General features: G+C 62.0%; 1 protein-coding gene across 5 annotated transcripts in view; it reads right to left on the bottom strand.

The window, feature by feature from the left end:
* Positions 1–2,969: 2,969 nt before the first annotated feature.
* The window catches only part of CEP170B (centrosomal protein 170B), a 30,554-nt gene continuing 11,200 nt past the window's right edge, over positions 2,970–22,323 (bottom strand). For 2 of the 5 annotated variants that reach the window (XM_007988006.3, XM_007988008.3), the window contains 16 exons: positions 21,065–21,143; positions 20,526–20,584; positions 18,601–18,739; positions 16,160–16,264; positions 15,484–15,957; positions 14,446–15,164; positions 13,936–14,109; positions 13,346–13,436; positions 11,486–13,189; positions 9,710–9,953; positions 6,529–6,739; positions 6,045–6,188; positions 5,860–5,948; positions 5,314–5,407; positions 5,104–5,155; positions 2,970–4,981 (listed from right to left, as the gene is read on the bottom strand). In XM_007988006.3, coding sequence (XP_007986197.3) covers positions 4,734–4,981; positions 5,104–5,155; positions 5,314–5,407; positions 5,860–5,948; positions 6,045–6,188; positions 6,529–6,739; positions 9,710–9,953; positions 11,486–13,189; positions 13,346–13,436; positions 13,936–14,109; positions 14,446–15,164; positions 15,484–15,957; positions 16,160–16,264; positions 18,601–18,739; positions 20,526–20,584; positions 21,065–21,143 — 4,626 coding nt within the window. In that variant the 3' untranslated portion in view covers positions 2,970–4,733. The remainder of the gene's footprint in view (positions 4,982–5,103; positions 5,156–5,313; positions 5,408–5,859; positions 5,949–6,044; positions 6,189–6,528; positions 6,740–9,709; positions 9,954–11,485; positions 13,190–13,345; positions 13,437–13,935; positions 14,110–14,445; positions 15,165–15,483; positions 15,958–16,159; positions 16,265–18,600; positions 18,740–20,525; positions 20,585–21,064; positions 21,144–22,323) is intronic. The other 3 variants (XM_007988007.3, XM_007988005.3, XM_007988004.3) reach the window with 3 other exon arrangements.

Raw genomic sequence — 22,323 nt, 5'->3', positions numbered from 1 at the left:
AGGCGTTCGGTCACCGGGACCCCCTCCTGCACGCGCCTGCTCACTTCATAAAGGCGTTCGGTCACCGGGACCCCTCCTGCACGTGCCTGTTCACTTCATAAAGGCGTTCGGTCACCGGGACCCCCTCCTGCACGCGCCTGTTCACTCTCCCTGCTCTATTGTGTTGCCTGTCTTTTTTCTCTGACTTGTAATAGTTACTATACATTTTGAGTCCAGATTATTTGTCCTTTTCACTCTCTTCAAGGTGTCTTTGGATGAATAGAGGTTCTTAGTTTTCAGGTAGCCCAATTTACTAAGAAACTCCCGGCCAGGTGCGGTGGCTTACGCCTGTAATCCCAGCACTCTGGGAGGCTGAGGCAGGTGGATCGCCTGAGGTCAGGAGTTCGAGACCAGCCTGACCAACATGGCAAAACCCCCATTTCTACTAAAAATACAAAAATTAGCCAGGTGTGATGGTGCGTGCCTGTAATCCCAGCTACTCGGGAGGCTGAGGCAGGAGAATCGCTTGAACCCGGGAGGAGAAGGTTGCAGTGAGCCAAGATCACACCACTGCACTCAGCGAGACTCCATCTCCAAAAAAACAAACAAACAAACAAAAAAAAAACAAAAGAAAAGAAAGAAGGAAAGAAATTCCCTTATAATTGATAGCTTAAGGAAGAACTTAAACTTACACCACAGACCACTCCTGCTTCTGGCCATGAGCGACAGGAGTACAGGATGGGTTCGCCTTCTCACCTGGACCAGTGAGAAAACCAGACACGAGCTTTGCTGCAGGAGGGAAGGCAGGGCAGTCGGGCTCACCTCATTTCTTTCCTTTCTTGGCATCACGGTCCTGTGCTGCCTGCTGTCCAGTGTCTGAAAACTGCCATTTCACATATTTGTCATTTTCTCACTGTTCAAGGTGAGAGGGCAAATCCATCCTGTACCCGTTACTCACGGCCAAAAGCAGAAATGGCCTGTGGCATGATTTTAAGTTCTTCTTCAAGCTAAATCATGACAACCTTCTCAGTAAAATTTTATTTTAAGCAGAATTTTATATTTGAGAGTAAAAACAGTTTACTATCTTTTTTGGTCATGATTTGAATGGCCATCATTTCTTTGAATTTTTCTGAAAAATTTATCTGAAAAAGAAACCATTAATTTTTGCATGGAAAAGGTGTGGGCTTCATTCTGTCTAACGGTTTCTTATATTTGTCACTAGCAAGATTAATTGGACACAAACCACATGTGTGCTTCACTCACTCCTGCAAATGACCCAAGACTCAAAGCAGGCCCTGAGCCACCGAGCACCCCGTGTCCCGCAGGGATCTCTCTCCTCAGCTCCAGTTCCCTGACTGCATTCTCCAACTGTCACCTGAGCGGCTCACCCACTGTCCCCACTTCTGGACCACTTGGGCCAGGAGCTGGGCATGTCCTTGGCCCTCTCTGCCCCTCCACCAGGGATGCAGCCTCTTCAGGTTCCAGCCTCTCCACGCGGCCCATCTGCCCTCCACCGCCTCCTCCCGCAGCCCCTGTGCCCTTACTCCCAGTCAAAGCCCTCCTCTCTCTGACCAGACAAGGAATGAGAGAAGCTCGCACTCCTTAGGGGAGGTCCTGGAATGTTGAGCCCACAAAAACAAATCTCTGCCCACTGGCCCCCTGGGCCCAGCACCACCCTAAGGCCAGCGCCCCCCTGCACCTTCTGCAGCCATGAGCCCCGGGGTGTATATTCAGGCTGACTTTCCAGTGGGCCCTGGGTCTCTGGGAAGGCCCGTTGAAGGGCCCCGCTCAGAAGGCCCTCAGGGGTCTGCTGCCCAGACTAAGGTCTCAGTGACCAGGCCAGCAGTGACCACCTCAAGTGTGGCCCTGGGAGTGGCACTGAGATGGTTCAGATGGCAAGGCAAGGCGTGGAGGCCCCGAGTGGCTGCCTGAGGCCTGTGGAGCCCCATCCTCAAGTTCTTGGTGGGCCGCTCGGCTCAACCATCCCCTTGCAAACTCAGATGCGTCCCCAAGGACAGGCGAGGGTGGCATCATAAAGGAGGTCCACCCAGGGACATGTGGCGATGCACAACCATCACAGGGAATGGAAGGACGAGGGGCTCGGAGCAGCTGGACAGCTGGGCTGCAGAGGTAAAAAGCCCGCCCTGCTACTCCCGCCAGGGTCTCAAGGTCAGCCTCGCTGAGGACCTGAGCCGCTGCCTGGTAGCCTGGCAGCCCGACAGCACATCAGTGCCATGGGGCCCGCCCTGTGGCTGAAGGTGGACAGTGACCTCCGTCACCTAGTGACCCAGGTGTGATGGGTGCCAGTGATGGGACGTAATGACGGGCAGTGGGTGTCCTCCAAAGCCATAGCAGGGAGAAGGAACTGCGGCAGGAGGTGGCGCTCACCGCACAGCGGCTGTGTGCCTGCTCACTGCCTATTTTTATGCAGGATGAGCGAAGTTTTAAACAGTGCTCTTGGCCGGGCGCAGTGGCTCGGCTCGGCTCACGCCTGTAATCCCAGCACTTTGGGAGGCCGAGGTGGGCGGATCACGGTCAGGAGATCGAGACCATCCTGGCTAACACGGTGAAACCCCGTCTCTACTAAAAAATACAAAAAATTAGCCGGGCGTGGTGGCGGGCGCCTGTAGTCCCAGCTACTCAGGAGGCTGAGGCAGGAGAACAGCGTGGACCCGGGAAGCGGAGCTTGTGGTGACCGAGATCGCGCCACTGCACTCTAGCCTGGGAGACAGTGAGACAGCGTCTCAAAACAAAACAAAAAAACAGTGCTCTTGGATGCTGTCTCACTGAAGAGTTTTCATAAATTAGCTCTTCTGTTTCTTAGGAGTAAACATCTGGAAATGCTGCTTTCTAGCCCAGGCCGCCCCCTGGTGGCAGCATCTCTGAATTGCAGCCTCCCCTGGTCTGTCCTACATGCAGGGCCCCACCCATCCCAAACACCATGGATAGAGAAGCAAGGCCAAGGTGACAGGCTCCAGCGTGCTGCCATGTGATAGAAGAATGATTTATTAGAACAAATTCCATGACAAATAATATAAAATAACCATTTTCCGAAAGACAGCCACAAGACCACCTGAGAACGAATGTACAGTGAACCCTCCGAGAAGCCTGGCAAACAAGGACCATTCCCAGGCAAAGGCTGGAAGGGGAGGAACAAAGGAGCTCAGCGCGGGGAGGAGCAGGAACTTGTGAATTCAAAACATTGCACTGCCACTGCTGAGGGGTGGGAAGGAGCCGTGGATGAAGAGTGACCACTTCATGTCCAGGGGCAGGCGGGGTGGGCAACTGAGGCATGCAGGGGTGGGCAGCAGCCCGGTGGGCCGGACTAGCACCTCCTCCATATAGACAGCAGGCTCTTGGGGCGGGGACCAGGGGGAGACACCTGCCCCCCCCGCCCCCCCCACACGTAAACATCAGGTGGGCCGCAGGGCTCAGAGGCACAGAACCCGTACACCCAACCCCAGATCAGCTAAAAGTAAACAGGGGACACAAACCACCCACTTCCAGCCTCCAGCCCCCAGCGCCACTCCCCCAGCAGCTGGCCCTGTCCAGGTCCGACTCTCGTACCAATGCCAGGCGGGGTGTGGAGCTCACCTACGCCAGTCTGGTCCAGGTGGGACACCCCCCACATCCATCCCCACCAACCACGGCCAATGGGCTCTTTGGCTTAGAGGCTCTGGCAACACGGGCTGCCCCAGCAGGGGCCACGGCAGAGGGGCCAAGCTCTGCTCACCTGCCATGTTCCCAGCTGAAAGAATCCTGAGAAAACAACAGTTCCTGGGCCCGTCCCTGCCCCCATGCCCACTTGAGGCCTGATGGCATGAAACCAAAGGGGAGGGCGTGTGGTGCAGGCCAAGCTGCGAGCTTCCGGAAACCCGGCTTCCAGTCACTTTGGTTGTGCACTCACCCCCGCCTGAAGGGCTGCCACGCACCCGGCTGTGCCCAGGCCCTTGGAAGCCCAAGTACAGAGGCCCACAGCCCCTCACGGGGACATGCCCCACATTCCTCACACTGCAGCATGGAGGCGCCTGGACTAGCCGAGTGCATGGGAGTGGGGGGGTATCTGTACCTGTGTGCATGGCTCAGCTCTCAACCAGCCCCTAGTCCACACCCAGGAGGGCTCCATGGGGCAGCCCCAAGCTCAATGGGTTTGGCAACTGTGTTGGCACCAAAGGCTAGAAGCAGTGGGGCTCCTGCCTATAAAAGGCCTGGGGCCAGGTGGGAGCCACCAGGGCAAGTGCCCTGCCATCTTAGATAGTCCCAGGACAGGTGAGCCTGCCCCAGCTCCATGTCTGGCACCAAATGACCCCACAGTCGATCTCTCTTCCTCTGCATGGCCGCAGGCCAGTACAAAGGGGTATGGCAGGTTAGTGCCTGGTGGAGCCAGTCAGGCCTGGAGGGGGCACCTGCAATGGCACCAACAACTCTTTCCTTTAAAGCTAAAGACAAAAATAACAGTGATGAAGAGGAGGTGGGGGTAATGCCCTTGAGGGCTTGACCTTGGCAGCAGCCTGGCCAGGAGCTGGGCCAGAGACCTGTAGGGGGTGGGGGTGGCCACAGGGCTGGACAGGGTGAGTAGGGTGCTGGCTGGGAGCTGACGAGGGAGCAAGGGCGTGGGAGGCACCTGCCCACGGGGATATGGCACATGTGGGGGTCTTCAGGAAGAACCACCTGCGGCCAGGCAGGCGGGCGTGCGGCGGACGGGAGGCAGAGACGCACACGCACAGGGAGGCCAGCCTGGCCAGGTCCAGGGCCTAGATCAGGAACCTCTCGGCATCAGGGAGGAAGGTGGGGTCCGGGAGGCTGGGAGGCCCACAGCTGACCCGCTGTGGGAAACTCCTCAGCGGCAGGGCTGGCAGCAGGGCCTCAGCTGAGGCGGGCGAGGGTGGGCTCTGGGCAGCCACGCGGCCCTTCCCCAGCCCCGGCTGTGCAGAGCTGGCCAAGCTCCTGTTTCCTGTGAGCAGGTCCAGGCTCCCACTGGGGTCCACGATGGCATTGATAACTGGAGGTGGGGAGGGAGGGTCAGGCTGTGGATCCAGTTCACCTGCTGCCACCCTGTGAGTCAGGGTTCCCCACAAGGCCCTGCCAGCCTCCCTCACGGTCCTGGGCTTGGGCCACACTCACCTTCCAGCTGCTTCTGCACCCGCCTCAGTTCCTTCAGGATGGAGCTGATTTCCTGGAAACATGGCAGGAAGGGAGGTGGAGTCAACTTCTGAGGGGCCGCAGCCCCGCCCCGGGGCTCTGGGTACAGGAGCTGGGACAAGGTTTAGGGCCAGCCGGGCAAAGTCAGGCTGGCTGGGGACGGGCCCAGGGGCACCGGGCCCCGGCGCTCACCTTGTTAGACGTCTTCAGGATGGGCACCTCGTTCTCAGCGTTGATCCTGGCTTCCAAGTCCTCCCAGGCTCTCCCTGTGTTCTGAAAGAGGATCCTGTCCGAGGTAGGGGAGGCAGAAATGGGGGGACAAGGACAGGGATGACAGAGCTGAGGCACAATTCTCCAGACCTCCTCTGCCATGGTGAAGTTCATCCCACCCCACCTGGGCCTAAGGGGAAAACTGAGGCCTGATGCATGACCTGGGCTAACGGGCACCAAATTCCCATCTGTGTGTCTAACACTGGGTGGTGGGGAGGGCTGCGCCCAGGATGAGGGCTAGGAGAGATGGGGAGGAAGGGCCACCCTGGAGGCGCTGGCTCCTCTGAGTCCAGGGTCTGCCTGCTGGGAGCCACATACACGTGCACACGGGAGGGCTGGCTGCACAGGTGCACACGAGTGGTGTACCCATAAAACCACTGCCCTTGAGGGATTCAGCCAGGCCTGAGTCTCAGCTCATGCAGCTCTGTTGGTGTCCGGGCATCCACCTCAGTCAGGAAGCTGACTCACTTCATCTTCTCGGCAAGGTGCTCCGTGTTCTCACGGATGGCCTGCGACAGCTGGGACACCGGGTTCAGCATCAGGTTATCAAAGATCACCTACAAGAGCCTGGCATCAGCATGGTCCCTGCCCTCAAGGAGCCCCGCCCTTGCTCCCCCCAACACCCAGCTCTGTGGTGGCAGTGGGCACCATGCCTCCTCTCGGTTCCGAGGCCGTGTCTTGTTGGCCAGGGCGTCCTCACAGCTGTCGTTCATGTTCTGGTCAAAGTCCCGAGAATTCAGTGAGCCAGGAGGCACCTTCTGGAAGTTGAGGCTGGCCTCAGGGATGCGCTGCACCAGCTGCAAAAGGGAGGGCCGGCACCGTGGGCCCCGGGCAGAGGCTCCTGCTAGACTGTGGCCAGCTGCACCTCCCTGCTCCGGCCCGGCAGGTGGACACAGCACACCCACCTTCCATCTGTGCAGGGTCCCTCCTGTGTCCCTGCCCCGCCGTGAAGGCAGCTGGGCTGGGGATGACGGCACAGTCAAGCCTGACTCAGGCACCGCGAGCTCCCCAGACCTTGAGCTCTCCAGTGGCCGTTTGGGCCGCTGACCCAGGGAGACACGCTCCAGCTCACCAAGGGGGCATGCGCAGCAGGGCCTCAGCTGAGGCATGCAAAGGGCTGTGGGGACCTGGACTGACCTTCCTCGAGGGTGGCTCTGGCACAGGGGCCTCAGAAAGCCTGGGGCTCACCTCCTCCCGGGCAGAGATGGTCGAGGCGGGGGTGCTGGGCATGGTGCTGAGGGAGGCGCTGTGGGCAGGCCCCGAGGAGCCCAGTGTGTCACCGTCCCCAGCCACATCATGGATCTCCCGGGCTAAGATGGCCACGTCCTTCACCAGCGTCTGGCTCAGCCTGCAGCCGGCAGGAAAGACGGCAGGTTCTGCACAGAGGAAGTCGGGGCAGCAGGGGCCAGACAGGCCTCAAAGTCCCTCCCAGCTCCCAGGCAGCTGCCGGCCAGAGGTGGGGCCTGGGGGAGGTGCTCCCCAGCCTGGCCCCAAACACTGGCTTAGCCACTGGTTACACAGGCACTGGCCATGGCCCTACAGGGAGGCCCAACTCCCCACAGTCACAAGGAGGGATGGTGAGGGGCTGGGATGGAGCCTGAAAAGAAGGGTGCACAGAGACCCCTGCTGGTTCTGGGGCAGGCCACACCTCCTCCCTCTCTGGCCCCCCAGGGTCAGCATCACAGCTGCGGGGCCCAAATGGGATGGATGGGACTCAGCCATAGAACATGTGGGTGCCACAGGCGTCCAGCTCTGCAGGCAGAGAAACTGAGGCAAGGAAGGGAGTGGGCTGAGGTCACAGCAACTAGAGCCTGGCACTCCTCACACTGAGGGTGGGGGCTGGGCAGAGGGTGGGGCAGGCAGATCCAGAGAGGCAGTGGACCCCTTGCAGGTCAGTGAGGCCAGTGGCAGCTCAGCCTAGCCCCCTGCTCAAGCCTTGCCAGCTCACTCCCCCTAGGATGTGCCTAGGGGGCACAGGCCTCCACCCTGCCGAGGTAACAGACACTTCCCAGCGAGGACAGGGGCCTGTGGGGGCCTGAGCAGCTTCCCGCCCTCTGCTGGAGCACACAGCCTTGTCACCTGTCCTGCCGGCCCCTTAAGTACCTGGGCCACCAGCAGGTCCTGCCCCACTTAGGCCTTCAGCCCAGGCCTTGGGGACCCAGGCTCCCTGTCACTGTCAACCACCCATCCTCATGGGGACAGGCCCTACTCCAAGCCTCCTCGGCCCCCACACTGGCAGTCACCCAAGGAACAGACCACCCTGAGGGCCCTCCCCCTTCCCTTGCCAGATGCTGGCACGACCAGAGAAACAGCCCCAGCGCCCTCTGCCCAGATGGCCTTGCGCAGTCCACTGGCTGCCCTGGCCTCACTCAGGACTGGGTCCACCCTTCCACATCAAAACAAAACATGGAAGCCATCCCTACACCTCCGGGTGACACCAACTGGCACGTGCCCCTGGCCCTTGGGCCCCTGCCCAGCACTCTCTGGCCTACTGCCCCTGGCACATCGCATGCTCCAGCTCACCCACTGTGGAAGGCAGAGAACTCCAGAAACTCACATGGGTCCCCTTCTGTTCTCAGGCCTGGAAACCCCCTTCTCACCCAGGTGCAGTGTCTCTGTCCAGAGCCCCAACCCTATGCCCACTTCCTCAGCTGATGGCAGCCTTCTTCCCTACACTCCTACCAATACCTCAAGCATCCCAAGAGCCCTGTCCCCAGTCCCCATCCTTCCAAGCCCCCCAGGTCCTCCCCACCAACTTCATGCTGCTCACAGCCTCAGGTGCCTGCGCCTCCAACCCAGTGTGGGCCACTCTCTAAGGACTGCCTGCTCCTGGCCACCTCCTTCCAGGTGCCTCATGGGCTTCAAGCTCAGCTCAGCATCCCCCACAACAAACACTTGCCATCCCCCTGGTCCTGGGACCTCCCCTGCCTGCCTCACAGCCTTTCAGGGCCTGCCTTTGCAGTACTGACCACTGCTTGGCAAAGACCACTCTCACTCCCACCCAACTCCCTACCCCATCCTCCCCAGTGCCTGGCCTGGAGAGGGCCCTGTTACTGAATGACCACATGAAGGAGTTCATTTCTAATAAAAACCATTGAGGAGGCCCTCCACCTCCTGGGAAGATCTGCATCTACCCACCCACTCATCCATCCATCCACCCACTCATCCATCCATCCACTCACTCACTCATCCATCCATCCACTCACTCATCCATCCATCCACCCACTCACTTATCCATCCATCCACTTACTCACTCATCCATCCACCTACCCACTCACTCATCCATCCATCCACCCACTCACTCATCCATCCATCCATCCACCTACCCACCTACCCACCCATCCAACCACCCATCCACCCACCCAGCAACCTATCCATCTACCCACCCACCCGCCCATCCATCCATCCACCCACCCACCCTCCTATCCATTCATCCTTCCATCTATCCACCCACCAACCTCTCCCATCCATCCACCTATTTATCAACCCACCCATCGACCCATCCATCCATCCACCCCCCAACCTCTCCTATCCATCCACCTATTCATCTACCCACCCATCTATCTACCTACCCATCCACCCACCCACCCACCTCTCCCATCCATCAACCTATTTATCAACCCACCCATTGACCCATCCATCCATCCACCCCTCAACCTCTCCTATCCATCCACCTATTCATCTACCCACCCATCTATCTACCTACCCATCCACCCACCCACCCACCAACCTCTCCCATCCATCCATCTATCCACCTATTCATCTACCCACCCATCTACCCATCCATTAACCCACCCATCCACCCACCAACCTTTCCATCCATCCTTCTATCCATCCATCCAACCTCCACCCATCCATTCATTCATCCACTTATTCATCCATGCAGCTATCAACCTGTCCATCCATCCATCCATCCATCCAACCACTTACCCACCCAGCCATCCACCCACACAGAAATCTATCCATCTACCCACCCACCCACCGTCCTATCCATCCATCCACCCACCTACCCACCCACCTGCCCACCCAGCCATCCAGCAACCTATCCATCCCTCCACCCACCTGCCCATTCATCCATCTACCTGCTCATCCATCCATCCACCCACTCACCCACCCACCCTCCTATCCATCCATCCATCCATCCATCCATCCATCCATCCATCCATCCATCCAGCTAGCCAGCCATCTGCCGTACCATCTATCCACTCAAGAAGGGAGCTCCCAGCCTGGTCCCTGCCCTCAAGGTGCTCTCACTCGAGAAAAGGCACCAGCACTCAGTGGATTGACCCAGGGGATATACTCTGAATGGGTTGCTCACCTGGCGATCTCCGCAATCTCTGCCGTCTGCACGATGAAACCATAAGGGTCAGGTTCCTCCTCATCATCGTCCGTGTCCCGGGGACCGGGGACCCGGGAACGAGCCCGACTGGAGCTGCCAGCCCTCGGGGTCTGAGTGGCTGTTGAGGTGTGGGAGCGTGTGTGTTTGGGGGAGCCGTGGCGGGAGCCGTACTCCTCCTCAGAGGTGGACGTGTAATCCGAGCCCTGCTGCCGGCGCCGCGTGTCTTGGTGAGTGAATTGGTTTCAGAAGCAAGAACAGAACAAAGCAGCACTCAGCACCCTGTGGCAGTCCCAGGGTCCCTGTGGGTGAGGGCTCAGTGCTGCAGGGCTGGGCAGCGTCAAGGCTGGTGCCCCGACCCAGTAGCCCTTCATTGAAACATCAACAGCTGCTGAGCTCCAGGGGCCACAAAGCCCCCACCAGCCCAGGGGCACATGCGGGGAAGGCAGCCTGGTGCTCCCAGGCCAGAGGCTGCGACCCAGGAGCAGTCTGCACCTGATTAGGTGGGAAACCCCTTTACAGGTGGTGGGAAAGCAGTGCCTGGCAGACGCCAAAACAGAGTAAACCTCCCCACCAGGACTTGCTGCGGCCCAGGCTGGACCAGACAGACAGGCAAGGACCAGTCAGAGCCCGAGCAAGGCCACTGCAGCCCCTCCCTGCTGCCTGCTTCAGTTTGTCAGGCCCAGTGCTTCAGGTTCTGCCCCTGCTGGGCGGAGTCCTAGCCTCCTCACCAGCCCTGCTCTGAGAGCCCGGCAGCAGCTGCGCACCTGCACCATAGGTGGGGATGATGGCCAGCCGCATGCTTGGATCAAACATTACCAGTGCACCACGTGGGGTAGGGATGGCAGGCTCCACCAAGCAGGGGTGACCCTCGGCCCCAGCCCACCCCTTCCTCCAGCGAACCCTGCCTCAGCCTCCAGCCACGTGCAGGGCCTGCCCAGTGCAGCCAGCAGTTGGGGCGGGGCCATGGGAGGACCCTGGGAGTTGGGGAAGAGGCTCCACTGGGATCATGGGTGGGTAGGTGGGAGCACAGGGCAGAAGGCAGTAGCAGCAACACCTTGGCCTCAAACCAATCCACTCGCAGGACAGCTCAGCTCCCTCGGCGGGCGGGGTGGGCCCCGCTCTGTAGACGCGGATGTCTGGCCACCCCAGGTAGGAGGCCAGCTCTGGTGGCCACAGAGGACCATCCCTGCTTGCTGTGCCCATGGACATCTGCGGGGCGGGGCTCTGCTCACAGCCCTCCCTCCCTCCCTGGCCATGGGGCCTGCGGACTCAGAAAGGTGTTAGAGCAGCTACCAGCAGGGGGCACAGGTGTACCTGGCACCCTTCACTGAGCCACAGTACTGCGGCAGAGATCCACGGGAGTGTCCTCCCCAGGCCTAGGGCCCCAGGCACATGGGTAGATGGCGTGGGGACCGCAAGGCACCAGGGGCCTGAGCCAGGAGTACAGAAGAGTGGGGAGGGCCAGCCTGGGCTTCGGGGTCCTGAGGCCCACCCTGGGGGATAGAAGGCCCCCACCACGCCAGAGATGGTTAGGGTGTTCAACCCACATCAGGGCACTGTGGGCCCTGCCCTCAGCCATGCACATGTGTGTGTGTACGTGAGTCCAGCAACACATCTACCCCAGCTTTGGGAACAAAGGCTCCTCTCATGCCAGGACCAGGGGCCCACAGCCAACACTCAGCTGGCATCCAGGATGCTGCAGACCTACTGGCAGCTCTGCCTTGGCCCTGGCCTCCCACCTGCCCTGGCACTCACTGGAGGTGTATCGAGCGCTGCCCGAGCGGGCTCTGCTGAAGGGCTGGCGGGGACCCGTGCTGGTGGCTGTGGTGGCAGCCTTCCTGGCGACAGCCCGTGCTTCGGCCATGGTGGGCTTGCGGCTGGCACAGCACAACTCCACACTGCGGCCAGAGAAGCTGGTGCGGGCAGGGGCTGCCTCGGGGTCACTAGTCCCTGTGAAGGAGCCGGCCCGCTTCCGGGGCATGGCCAGGATGTCCAAGCGCGACAGCTTCTTGGCCTGCTCAGCAGCTGGCCGGCCCACAGGCTCAGGGTTGCCCAGGGATCCCCGCTCACCATCCGCGGCCTCAGTGTCTGAAGCGTCCCCCAGCCGGGCCCGCCTCAGCCGGGAGGCCCGTGTGGGGCGAGGGGTAGACAGGCTGTTGGAGCGGGTCAAGGCCTGCGGCCCCTTCTGGGAGCTGGCTGAGCTGCGGCTCTGCTCCTCCCGGGCAGCGGGGGATGGCGGTGGGGCTGCTGGTTTCCGGCGAGACCCAAGCCGTCCTGCCCCGGTGGCCTCAGGGGTTTCATGGTTGGAGGCCATCACCTCTGAGCTGGGTGGGTGGGCGAGGACAGGGCTACGCTCCTCACTGGGCCAGTCCAGGGACCCTCGGGGCCTGTGGCCACGCCTTATGGCTGAGCGCCGTACTGGCTCTCCACGGCCCATGTCCGTCGGGCCAAGTGGGTGACGCTGTCTGTCTGAGGGCTGCTCACGGGCACTGCTCACGGCGGTGCCTGCTGGGTCCTGTGCAGCTGGCGGGGATGGCGACATCTCCTTCTGTGCCCGCAGGGGCTGTGGGGTTGTGGGGCTGGGTCCGCTCTTGCCACTGCGCAGGCTGACCGTGCTGGCAGTGTCCACGTCCGAGTCCCCAGACATGGCGTCCTCCGGCGGCCTTGGAGTGCTGCCCCCATCACACTCGGCGTCCACAGAATTGGAGAGGAGTCGGGCCTCCAGGGCTGCCAGGGCCGTCTCTGTCTCCTTCAAGATCAGGTGGGTGTCCTGGGAGTGGAAGTCCATGCGTGCGGCCCTGGTAGCAGCCAGGTCCTGTAGAAGTGGGTGGCTGGAGATGTTGGGGGGCTTGCCGGGCGCTGGGGGACCACTGGCTGGCTCCTTAGTGAAGCTCTCTTGCCGGAGGAAGGGTGGGGCAGGGCCATCGGGTTCTGGGGATCGTCCAGGCCGTAGCTGGATGACCATTCTCCCATTGGCACTGACATAGATGCCATCCCGTGCTGGGGGGCTGGGCTGGGCTGCCTGCCCCAAGCCCTCCCCATCCCCTGGAGCCATAAGTGGTTTCCTAGGTAACACAGCATCCCCATTCTGGTCCCCAATGAAGAAAGAGGTGGGAGTTGACTCCCCGGGGGCCCTTGGTGAGCACCGACCCCTGCTCCATGTGGGCCCCTCCTGGGGGCTCCTGCGTCTGCTGTCCCGTGGCTCCACCCCTGGCTCAGGGCCTCGGCCCCCGTCCGACCCACTGGCATCGCTGAGGCTGTCAGGGTCCAACTCCTCCTGACCGAAGAGGTGGCCGGGCTGCTCACTGCCCAGCTCCAGTGGCCCAGGCCCACTCCTCCTGCTGCTCTCCGGGCCCGCAGGGCTGTCAGCCCTCTCACTGGGCAGCTGAGGGAGCCGTCGCCGCGTGCGCACAGGCAGGGAACCCTCCGGCTCCCCGCCTCTACGTTCCAGGCCATCCTCTGTGGAGCACAAAGGCAGCTGCTTACAGGGCTGCTGGTCTGCAGGACCTCCACGCACAGCCTCCATGCACAGGAAGAGGCAGCCTGTGTCCGTGGTCAGTGGCCTGAGCCCCCCAGCCTGGCCCCTGACTCCCCTGCAGCACTGGAGCTACTTACCTGTGAGGCCCGGGTCTGAGTAGCTGTCAGCCAGGCTGGCCCAGCGGGACACCCACTTCTGACCCCCAGGGGAGCCCGGCACCGGGAGGCCCTGTGGAGAGGAGGGTGGGAGTGTTTCCACGTGCAAGCCCAACGGTGAGGAGCAGGGGGTGCCAGGGAACAGGAGGGGCATCCAGAGCAGCCATCACCAGCCTCATGCATGCACGCCACCCTGGGCCTGCCGCTCGAGCGAGCACATGCCCCGGCAAAGGCAGCCAGGGGTCCCAGTTGCCTCGCCTGGACTTGCTCCAACGTGACCCCTGCCGGCCCAGCCCAGGCAGCACCACAGAACTCAGTTCCAGGTTGGCAGAGCAGCCGTGGCCCTGTCCTGACCTCGGAGCCTGTTTTGCCCAGGACCTCAAATCAACACTGGGTCTGACACCTGGCCCCGATCCCTCCTCGTGGAAGCCCCCGCTCACCCTCCAGGTGAGCATGCCCCTCAGAGGAAAGTCCAGTCTCGCCCCATGAGGGGTCTACTGTCCCCAGGCCCGGCTTGGATGCTGCCCTCTCCCTTCCCAGCCCCTCCTTGGGGTGGCCATCTGTGCTTGTACCTGGTGCTCCGCCTGGGGAGCCGCACCCAGTGGCCGGGAGGCAAACTCCTGCAGGAGCGCCATCCGCTGGGCCACGCCCCCATCACCAGACTCATCTCTGTCCCCTCTGATGACTGGGCGAAAGGTGGCCGAAGATGCCCTGGAGAGTTCAGGGGACTCCAACACCCCAAAGACCTGCCAAGAGGAAATGGTCCCAGGCACTGAGGGCCAGAGAAGCCCACTTCCCAACCCTCCACTGACACCGGCCACCCCCAGGCCATGGGGAGAGCAGGGACCTGGTTGGCCAGAGTGGCTGGTGGCCAGGACACACAGCCTGGCTATCAGCGGGACATGCGGATGGGATATAGACCCAGCCCTGGGAAGGTGAGGGCAGGGCTGTGGGCAGCACCCCAGGCTCCCTCCTGCCCAGCTGGGCCAGAGGCAGGAGCCAGGGCTGGGTCGGAGCAGGACAACGTCCACCCACCTCCACCCTGTTCCCCATGAGGGCTCTCATTCGCCGCCGGGCCGAACCTGGTCGATCATCTTTCGGGCCTCCTCCACCTCCGTGTCCTGTGCCTCGGTCTCGATGGTGTATGTCCCTGCGTCACTGAGGCTGTCGTCCTCCTCCTGTTTCCGTGCCTTGGTCAGTTGGGGGTCGGTGGGGGCGGGCGGTGGGGTCGGGGGGCCCACAGGGCTGGTCCCACGGGGTGTCAGGGGAGCGGGCAGCACGGGAGGAACCTTCTCGGGGCTGGGCCTGGCGGCTGGGGAGTTCTCCCGCAGACACTGGGCCATGAAGTCCTGGGCCAGGCGGGAACGGCGCCCCACGCTTCCGAAGGGGCGGGCAGGGGTTCGGGAGGCAGGCGAGGGGCTGCCCAGCCGTTCCTCTGTCTTCTCCCGCTTGAGTGAGCCGGCCCTCTGTGGCCCCGAGCTGCGGCCCCCCGCCTGGACTGGGGCTGGGACACTAGGGCGGTCTCTATCGGCCGGCGTCGGGCCACGGCGCTTGTCAGCCTTGGGGTCCCCAGACGGGGTGTGCGTGAAGGATTGGGAGCGCTTCTTTCGGGGCGTGTCCTCGTCGAAGAACTCGATGACAAAGGCCTGCTGGTTATGTAGTAGCTCCTGGGGGTCCCGCTTGATCTGCCTCTGCAGCCGCACCTGCTCCCCGCTGGCCTCCAAGGGCACCCCGGTGGCTGAGGCCGCCTTGGACAGGGGGTCCTCTGAGTCACTCTGCGTGCCATCCTCGTGCTTGTGGCCTGGGGGGGACAGGGGACCCCACCTTGTCAGGCCAAGAGAAAGGAAACAGCTGTGGATCTCAGACAGCCTCATCACCCCACGCCTGAGCTGAGTTGACAGAGCACCCTAGCCCTCAGGGCGCCCCCACACAGGGCAGAGAAGTGCAACGGGAAGACACAGGACCGGACCCCTGATCAGGCAGGTGGTTCTTGGGCAATTAATTGAAAAACGGGAAGTCAACCCAGCTGAATGGGCCCCTCTGCATGGCAACGGTGACCCAGCCAACGCCTGGTCCCCTGCCTGTCCCGGGACTGGCACGGCCGCCAGCTGGGCACTCACCCTTCAGGGTACGGGTGTGGACAGGCAGGTCGCTCTTGGTGCTGTGGCGGTCGTCCCCAGGGCCAACCCGGTGCAGCAGGCTCGGGTCATTCTGCACCAGCCAGTCGGCCACCTTGGTCTCAGCTGACACCATCTCGCCAGGCGTGGCCTCCTTGCCCGGGGGCCGCCGCTGGCGCAGGGAAAACTTGGTGATATGGTCCTTGATCTTCATCTTGCCAGGGCTGCAGTCATCAAACTCAATGGTGAAGGACGCGTGGCTCTGCACCACAGGGGCCGCTCCGACCCCACCTGCCTCTGCATCCTTCGTGGGCATCTCGTGTGCCAACACGTCGGGGGGCTGCGACGGCTGCGGGGTCTCCTTCGTGGGAATCTCGAAGTAGCTGGGCTCCCGCCGGAACGAGCAGCCCTGAGGCTCAGCGGGGGCGCGGAAGCCGTGGAGCTCCCCGTCCTGCTGCACCGGCCCCTTGGGACGCTCTGGTGTGGGAAGATGTCTTCAGACCCAGCCTCGGGGCAGCCACCTGCTACCACCCTCCTCAGCCAGGACCATCAACTCCACCCAAGAGGGGGAGAGAGGCCCCATGTCCCCTTGAGTGGGCTCCTCAAACCTAGGCCATCCCCTTCACACACCACCCTCTGGGAGCCCTCAGGGTCTCACCAGCCTGGCCCCAGGACCAACCTGGGTAGGGCTCTCCCTGGCGCTGGGCGTCAGGCAGCGTGCTACCATCGTCCTCACCCCACCAGGAGGGTTGCCCGTACAGGGGCGTGCGGTAAGAGGCTGCCTCTGTGGAGGGAGCAAGAGTTCAGACCCTGTGTTGCTGGGGCCCCTAGTGTGAAAAGCAGAGAACTGGCACCCTAGGATAGGCTGGACTCTGGGGCAGGCCCTGGCATCGCCTCCCAGCTTGGCCTTGTGGCAGCCCAGGGCCCTACTTCTGTGGGGAATGTTGACTACCTAGAGTTCCGAAGTGGCTCACTGGCCCCTCCCTGCCTGGCCCCACCCTCCCCCACAAGTGCTTAAAGGCTCTCTGCCTGCCTGGCCCCTCCTCCCTGCCTGGCCCCGCCTCCCTGCCTGGCCCCTCCTGCCTGCCTGGCCCCTCCTGCCTGCCTGGCCCCTCCTTCCTCCCCTCCAGGTGCTCAAAGGCTCATCCCCTGGGGCATGGTGGGCACCCCCTCCAACACCATCCTGCAACCATGCCTTAGCCTTCGACCCCAGAGCCCACTGAACAGAGAGGACAGGAGGCCAGGGGGAGCCCACACCTGGGTCCAGCCACCTCCAAGGCTTGGTAAACAGTTCAGGCCACAAATGGGTGGCCCTGCGAGTGGGCAGCCACCGCAGTCTACATGGTCCCTGTGGCATTTTAGTTTGTTTGCCTTAATGACCAAAGTGAAATTGTGTATTTCAGATGGAATCTGACTTCTGACTCCCTCTGCGAAGCTGGCAGCCCAGCCCTTCCTGATGGCAGCAGTGAACAGAAGCAGCATCCAGTGCCCTCAGGTCAGGGCACTGGCCCTCATGCCCACAGTCTCCTTCCTGGGTCCTCCACTCAAGCTCTTTCCATACTTGCTGGAGCCCAGGGGGCCTCTGCATCATGGCCACCAGCTGCTTACGCTGCTGGGTGGACAGAGAGTCAGAGACTGGTCACCTGTCAGGAACCATGTGCACACTGCGCTGGGGATGCAGGCCCCCTAAGAGGTGTCACACACGCCTTATCCCTCCCTGGGAACTCACCCTTGACCCAGGGTCACGCCCAGGGACTGCTGAGGCAGGGGCATCTGCTACCAGGCAGTCTCCCCTCTGCTGCTGGCCCTGAACCCCTCCTTAGTCCCCAAAATGTGCTGCCCTCACTCTAACGGAGCCAAGGAGCCAGGCTGCCCAGCTGGCTGCACCTGTCACAACCTCCGGGACGGCTCCGCACCGCCGTCACCAGCTGCGTGTGTTTCACAGCCTGGACACCGACAGGTGCCCGGGGGAGCTCAGATGGCTTTCTGGAAAGCTTCCCAGTCCCCAGCGGTCTTCCATTCTGGGCGGGCCTGCATCCCAACCAGACGCCGGCAGCTGCGGCTGTACAACACAGATGTGTGGGCTAACGGCAGAACACGGCAGACGTGGGGCCAAAGCTGGGGGCGGCAGGGTGACCCTTCCTGGACCAAGGTGGGAGCAGGAGAAAGGGCGCCCAGATACACCCCTGTCTAACCAGAACTCAAGTCATACACTGGGGCCTCAGGCTTGGATCCCCCACCCCGACCCCACCACATACGACCAGGCACTTTCTCACTCTCAGCTCCTTCCCCTCCCCTTGTGCCCACCGGACCGATGCAGACCCGGACCCTCGTGTAGCTGCCTTCCTCCCAGACTTCTGCCCACCCGCTGCACCGACTGCCGAAGGCACATATCAGGTCTCATCAGAAACCACCAACCCCTGAGCCCTGCTGGCTCGGTCCACAGAATCGAGTCCAAATGCCTGATATTAGGGAGCAAAGCCGCAACCCCCATCCCCTGCCTGTCACCACGAGGGACACAGGGTGCCCGCTGGTGGTCCACAAACCCCACAAGAACTGTGGGCCCAAGGGGTGCAGGCATGCACAGGTAGGTGTGCACAGGGGTGAGCAGTGTGGGTGTGCATGGGTAGCTGTGTGTGTGGGGTGAGAGGTGAGGGATGTGGGCGTGCACGGGTAGATGTGTATACAGGGGTGGGGGTGTGAGTGCACAGGGGTGAGCAGTATGGGCGTGCATGGATAGACCTGTGTACAGCAGTGAGGGGTATGGGCATGTATGGGTAGGTATGCACAGGGGTGAGTGGTGTGGGTGTGCATGAGTAGGGTGTGTATAACAAAGAGGGGTGCAGGCGTGCATGGGTAGGTGTGTACAGGAGTGAGCGGTGCAAGCATGCACAGGTAGGTGTGTGCAATGGGTAAGGAATGTGGGTGTGCAAGGGTAGGTGTGCACAATGGGTGAGGGGTGTGTGTGTACAGGAGTATGTGTGTGCAATGGATGAGGGTATGGGTGTGCACAGCATATGCATGCACAGGGGTGAGGAGGGCAGGGAGGCAGGTGCAGGGCAGAGGGCCTGGCAGTAGCCCTGTGTGCGCGTAAAATTGCTCCACACTGCCTGGGCCTACCTGTTCCTGGTCTCCGGTCCCCCTTCTCCGGCCTGGGGTTCGAGGCCTCGCAGTACGGTGTGTGTTCTGGCAGCGCCTCGCTCCTCTTGGGTGCCAAGCCCTTCACACTTACCTGCAGCTGGCTGGTGTACTTCTCGTGCTGTGGGCAGGCCAGGCAGGGTGAGGTACTGGGCCCAGCCTCAGGAGGACCCCACTGGGGTGGACCCAGCCTCTCCTCTCCATGCACAGGGCCCAGCTATGACTTTGCATGTCACAAGCTCTCCCTAACGCTCCCTAAAAGAGCAGACAGAGCCTCAGCCTGCCCAGGTCACACAGCTCGGGTCCAGCTCAAGCCTGGGGAGGGGCAGCTTCCAGGGGAAGCAGGGGCTTGCTTGGGTGGGGCAGGGCAGAGCAGGCCGCAATCATCAGAGTGGGGGCCGTCGGGTGGGCAGCAGGGCCGCTTGTGCCATCAGACAGAACCTGGCTCCCTTAGGCCCTGCCCCTTGCAGGCTGGGGGACCCCATGCTGCTCAGAGATCATCTGAGGAGCAGGCTAAGCACCCTGGCCCCACAGGGCTCCTGGGGTGCTCTGAGCCCAGCCCTGAATCTGTGCTCCATAACTCCCACATGAACAAGTGAGGGCGAGGAGACGCCCCTCCCACCTAGGACCCTCGCGCCCCCACAGGGGCCCTGGCCGTGCGTGTCCCCAGCACACGGGGGAAAGGGCACTCAAGGATGCCCACCCTTGAAGGTTGTCACCATCAGCTTCCAGCACCCTTCCTTCCTGCCGCTGGCCACCCCCCGATGGCGGTCTCATCAATATGCTGTGGGCAGCTTTTACCTCCCAAGGGGCTCCGACAGGGCGCCCGGCAAGGGTGGGCTGCGCGGGAGGAGATCGGAGAGACTGACAGGAACTCGGGGGGCCTTGGTCATGCAGCGTAAAACCTTTACAAACCCTCAGCCTAAGACCTTCAGATTTCAGCCTGGGAGACCTCAGATCCCCTCACCCTGAGAAGCAATAAATCCTCTCAGCCTGAAGTGACCCCAAATCCTGCCACCTTGAAGGACTTAAATCCGCTAACCTGGAGGGCACTTAATCCCCTGGGCATGAGACCCCAAAGCACCTCCTCAGCTTCAGAGACCTCAAATCCCTTCACCCAGAGGAACGCCAAATCCTCTAACACGTAGATCCTCAAATCCCCCGAGCCTGAGGAGCCCTAAATATCTCACTCACAGAGAGGCCAAATTTCCCCAGCCTCAGAGACCCTAAACACTGTATAGAGACTCTTAATCCCTTCAGCTTCAAAGACTCCAAATAACTGTAACGTCAGAGAATCTAAAGCCCCTTATGAGACCCCAAAGCTCCTTAACCTGAGAGATACTCCCAAAAAGATGCTGGGGGGGCTCAGGGGCTCTATACCCTCCTGGCCCTCTGAACGGGGCCCTCTCCTCCTGGGGAGGCTCCTGGCCCCTGCCTCAGCCCCCCTGTACTCTCCTGCAGGGTGACCCCAGCAGCTTCCTGGGCTCTGGCCACCCAGCTCACCCGATGAGCCGTTTGTTCTGTAAGCCAGAGCTAAACCCGCCAGCACCCAACGCTGCAGCTCACAAAGCCCAGGAGCTCCAGCAGGCTGACCATGCAGCCCGAATCCTCCCAGGCCCCTCCCAGAGCCCTGATCCTGCTGCATCCACAACAGTGGCGCCTGCGTCCCGGTGCCCCCGCCATCTGTCACTGCAGCAGGCTGGGGGTAATGACTACCTTCCCACCTGCCAGACTGGGCCATCTGGCAGGGCAGGACAGGCTGGCCTGACTCATGGCACCCACAGCCTGAACGGGGCGCCCCAAAGGCCTGGGGAGTGTTTGCTGGGGAGATGGCAGTGGGAGCATCGTAGGGAGGATGGGGGGCTGAGCCCTCTTGGCTGAGTCTCCCAGGCTCGGCCAGCACTAACCTTGAGCGCCTCCTCTGGGACTCGGTGCTGCACACGCTCCAGCACATACATGTTGGAATGTGGACATGTGTTAAGGCGAACGCGCAGCAGAAGAGCCAGGAGCCCAGCGCTGAAGTCTACGCCCAGCAACAGGTGTGCCAGCTCAAGGGCCCATCGAGGCAGGCAGAGGAGGGGACTCTTTCTTCCCGGAGAGGCACAGCCATGCCCACCCATTTGCTCAGACAGTCCCAAGGTCGGGTCAGGACTCGGGGCCCCAGGAAGTGGTCACCAGTTCCCCAGGCCCCACATGACCTCAGGCTGGGTGGGTGAGCAAGCAGCAGGTGCCGGTGGCCAGGGTGTCCATGGGGGGCCGGGCTGCAGGGACTAGTATTCCCTGGGGTGCCCCATCAGCAGGTGGAGCCCAGCCCTAGGGTCATCCTCCATGCTCTGTAACCCAGCGGCCCGAGCGGTGACAGCCCTGCTTCTGGAGTAACAGAGCCACCGTGGCCCTGGGGACTGAGGAGAAGCCCAGGAGGGGGGGGCACTCAGGGGCAGGATATCGTAGCCGAAGCGGATGACATCATTGAGCTTCAGCGTGACGTACTTCTGGTCTGGGATGCGCATGTCATTCACAAATGTCTGCAGGAAAACAGGTGGCAGGGTGGTGGGGCTGAGTGGGTGGGTGGCTGTGGGCAGGGCCACAGGGGCACCAACTCTCTGGAGCCCATGGTGAGCGATGGCCTGTGCAGAAGCCCGTCCTGAAACCCTCTCCCCAACTCTAGGATGGCTGCTGGAGACACCTCAGGCCACTAACTGCCCCATCGGCAGCCCTGAGGGTCAGGCCCCAGGATTCCTGCCTGAGAGTGCAGCCTGGAAGCTAGGAGGCCTGGATCTCCCTCAGGGGGTTTGGGCTCACTTCCTCCTGAACCCTGTCCTGTGCACAGGGCAGCAGCCCCACCTCAGCCCGCCCAACACATGGGCTCCACGGTGCCAGAGGAAGCTGCTGCTGTCTTGGAGAAAGGAAGTACTGAGGCCTGGGGCCGGGCTCAGCCCCTCCCTGCCAGCTTGAGACCTCCCGAGGTGACGAGGTCCAGAAGGGGCATAAAGGAGGGAGCTACTGCCCCTGTCCCCTCTGGAAGGGGCTGAGGTGGCTGGGGGCGGGTGACTTGGATGTCATCTCTGCTGAGGAGTGACCCCCTGGAGGGGTTTCCAGCCTAGACACCTCCCCGCTGCTCCCCTAGCCTCAGACCCCCTGGGCCTCGAGGCCTCCTGCTGGACACCTTTCAGGCCCTCTGAGCCCCACCTGCCCCAGGCCTTCCCTGGAGGGCTCACCACTAAGCTCCTCTCCACCATAAATTCCACAGCCACCAGCCGGGGCACCCAGGCACTGGGGCCCACCCACCACTGCAGAGACCATGATGGAAACCTCCAGAACAGAAGTCTTTGAGCATCTTTGTGAAGTGGACTCCAAGAGATGCTTCCTCCTACACAGCCTCACCCTGGCCCCAACTCCCACCTTGGCCCGATAATGCCCTTGGGAACAGAAGAGGCAGGCCTGCCCTGTGGTGGCTCTTGGCCACGGGTCTGACACCCCCCTCCAAGCTGCCTGCTGGCAGGGGTGTCGATGCGCCAGTCCCACAGGCAGGTGGGAGGCAGGTCTGTGGGTATCACAGGCCTCAGAGGTAGCCAGCCACGCAGGGCCCAGGAGCACGGACCGGGCCAGTGCCATGCAACCCGGGCCAACAGCCCCGGGGACCCTCTCAAAGCCCATGTGGGTGACGCAGCCCACACAGGCAGAGGAGCGGCCACTGCTGTGCAG

Source organism: Chlorocebus sabaeus, chromosome 24, assembly GCF_047675955.1.
Source record: "Chlorocebus sabaeus isolate Y175 chromosome 24, mChlSab1.0.hap1, whole genome shotgun sequence".
NCBI lineage: Eukaryota > Metazoa > Chordata > Mammalia > Primates > Cercopithecidae > Chlorocebus > Chlorocebus sabaeus.
The sequence above is the reverse complement of the archived record's forward strand: the minus strand, read 5'-3'. Positions and strand labels throughout refer to the sequence as shown.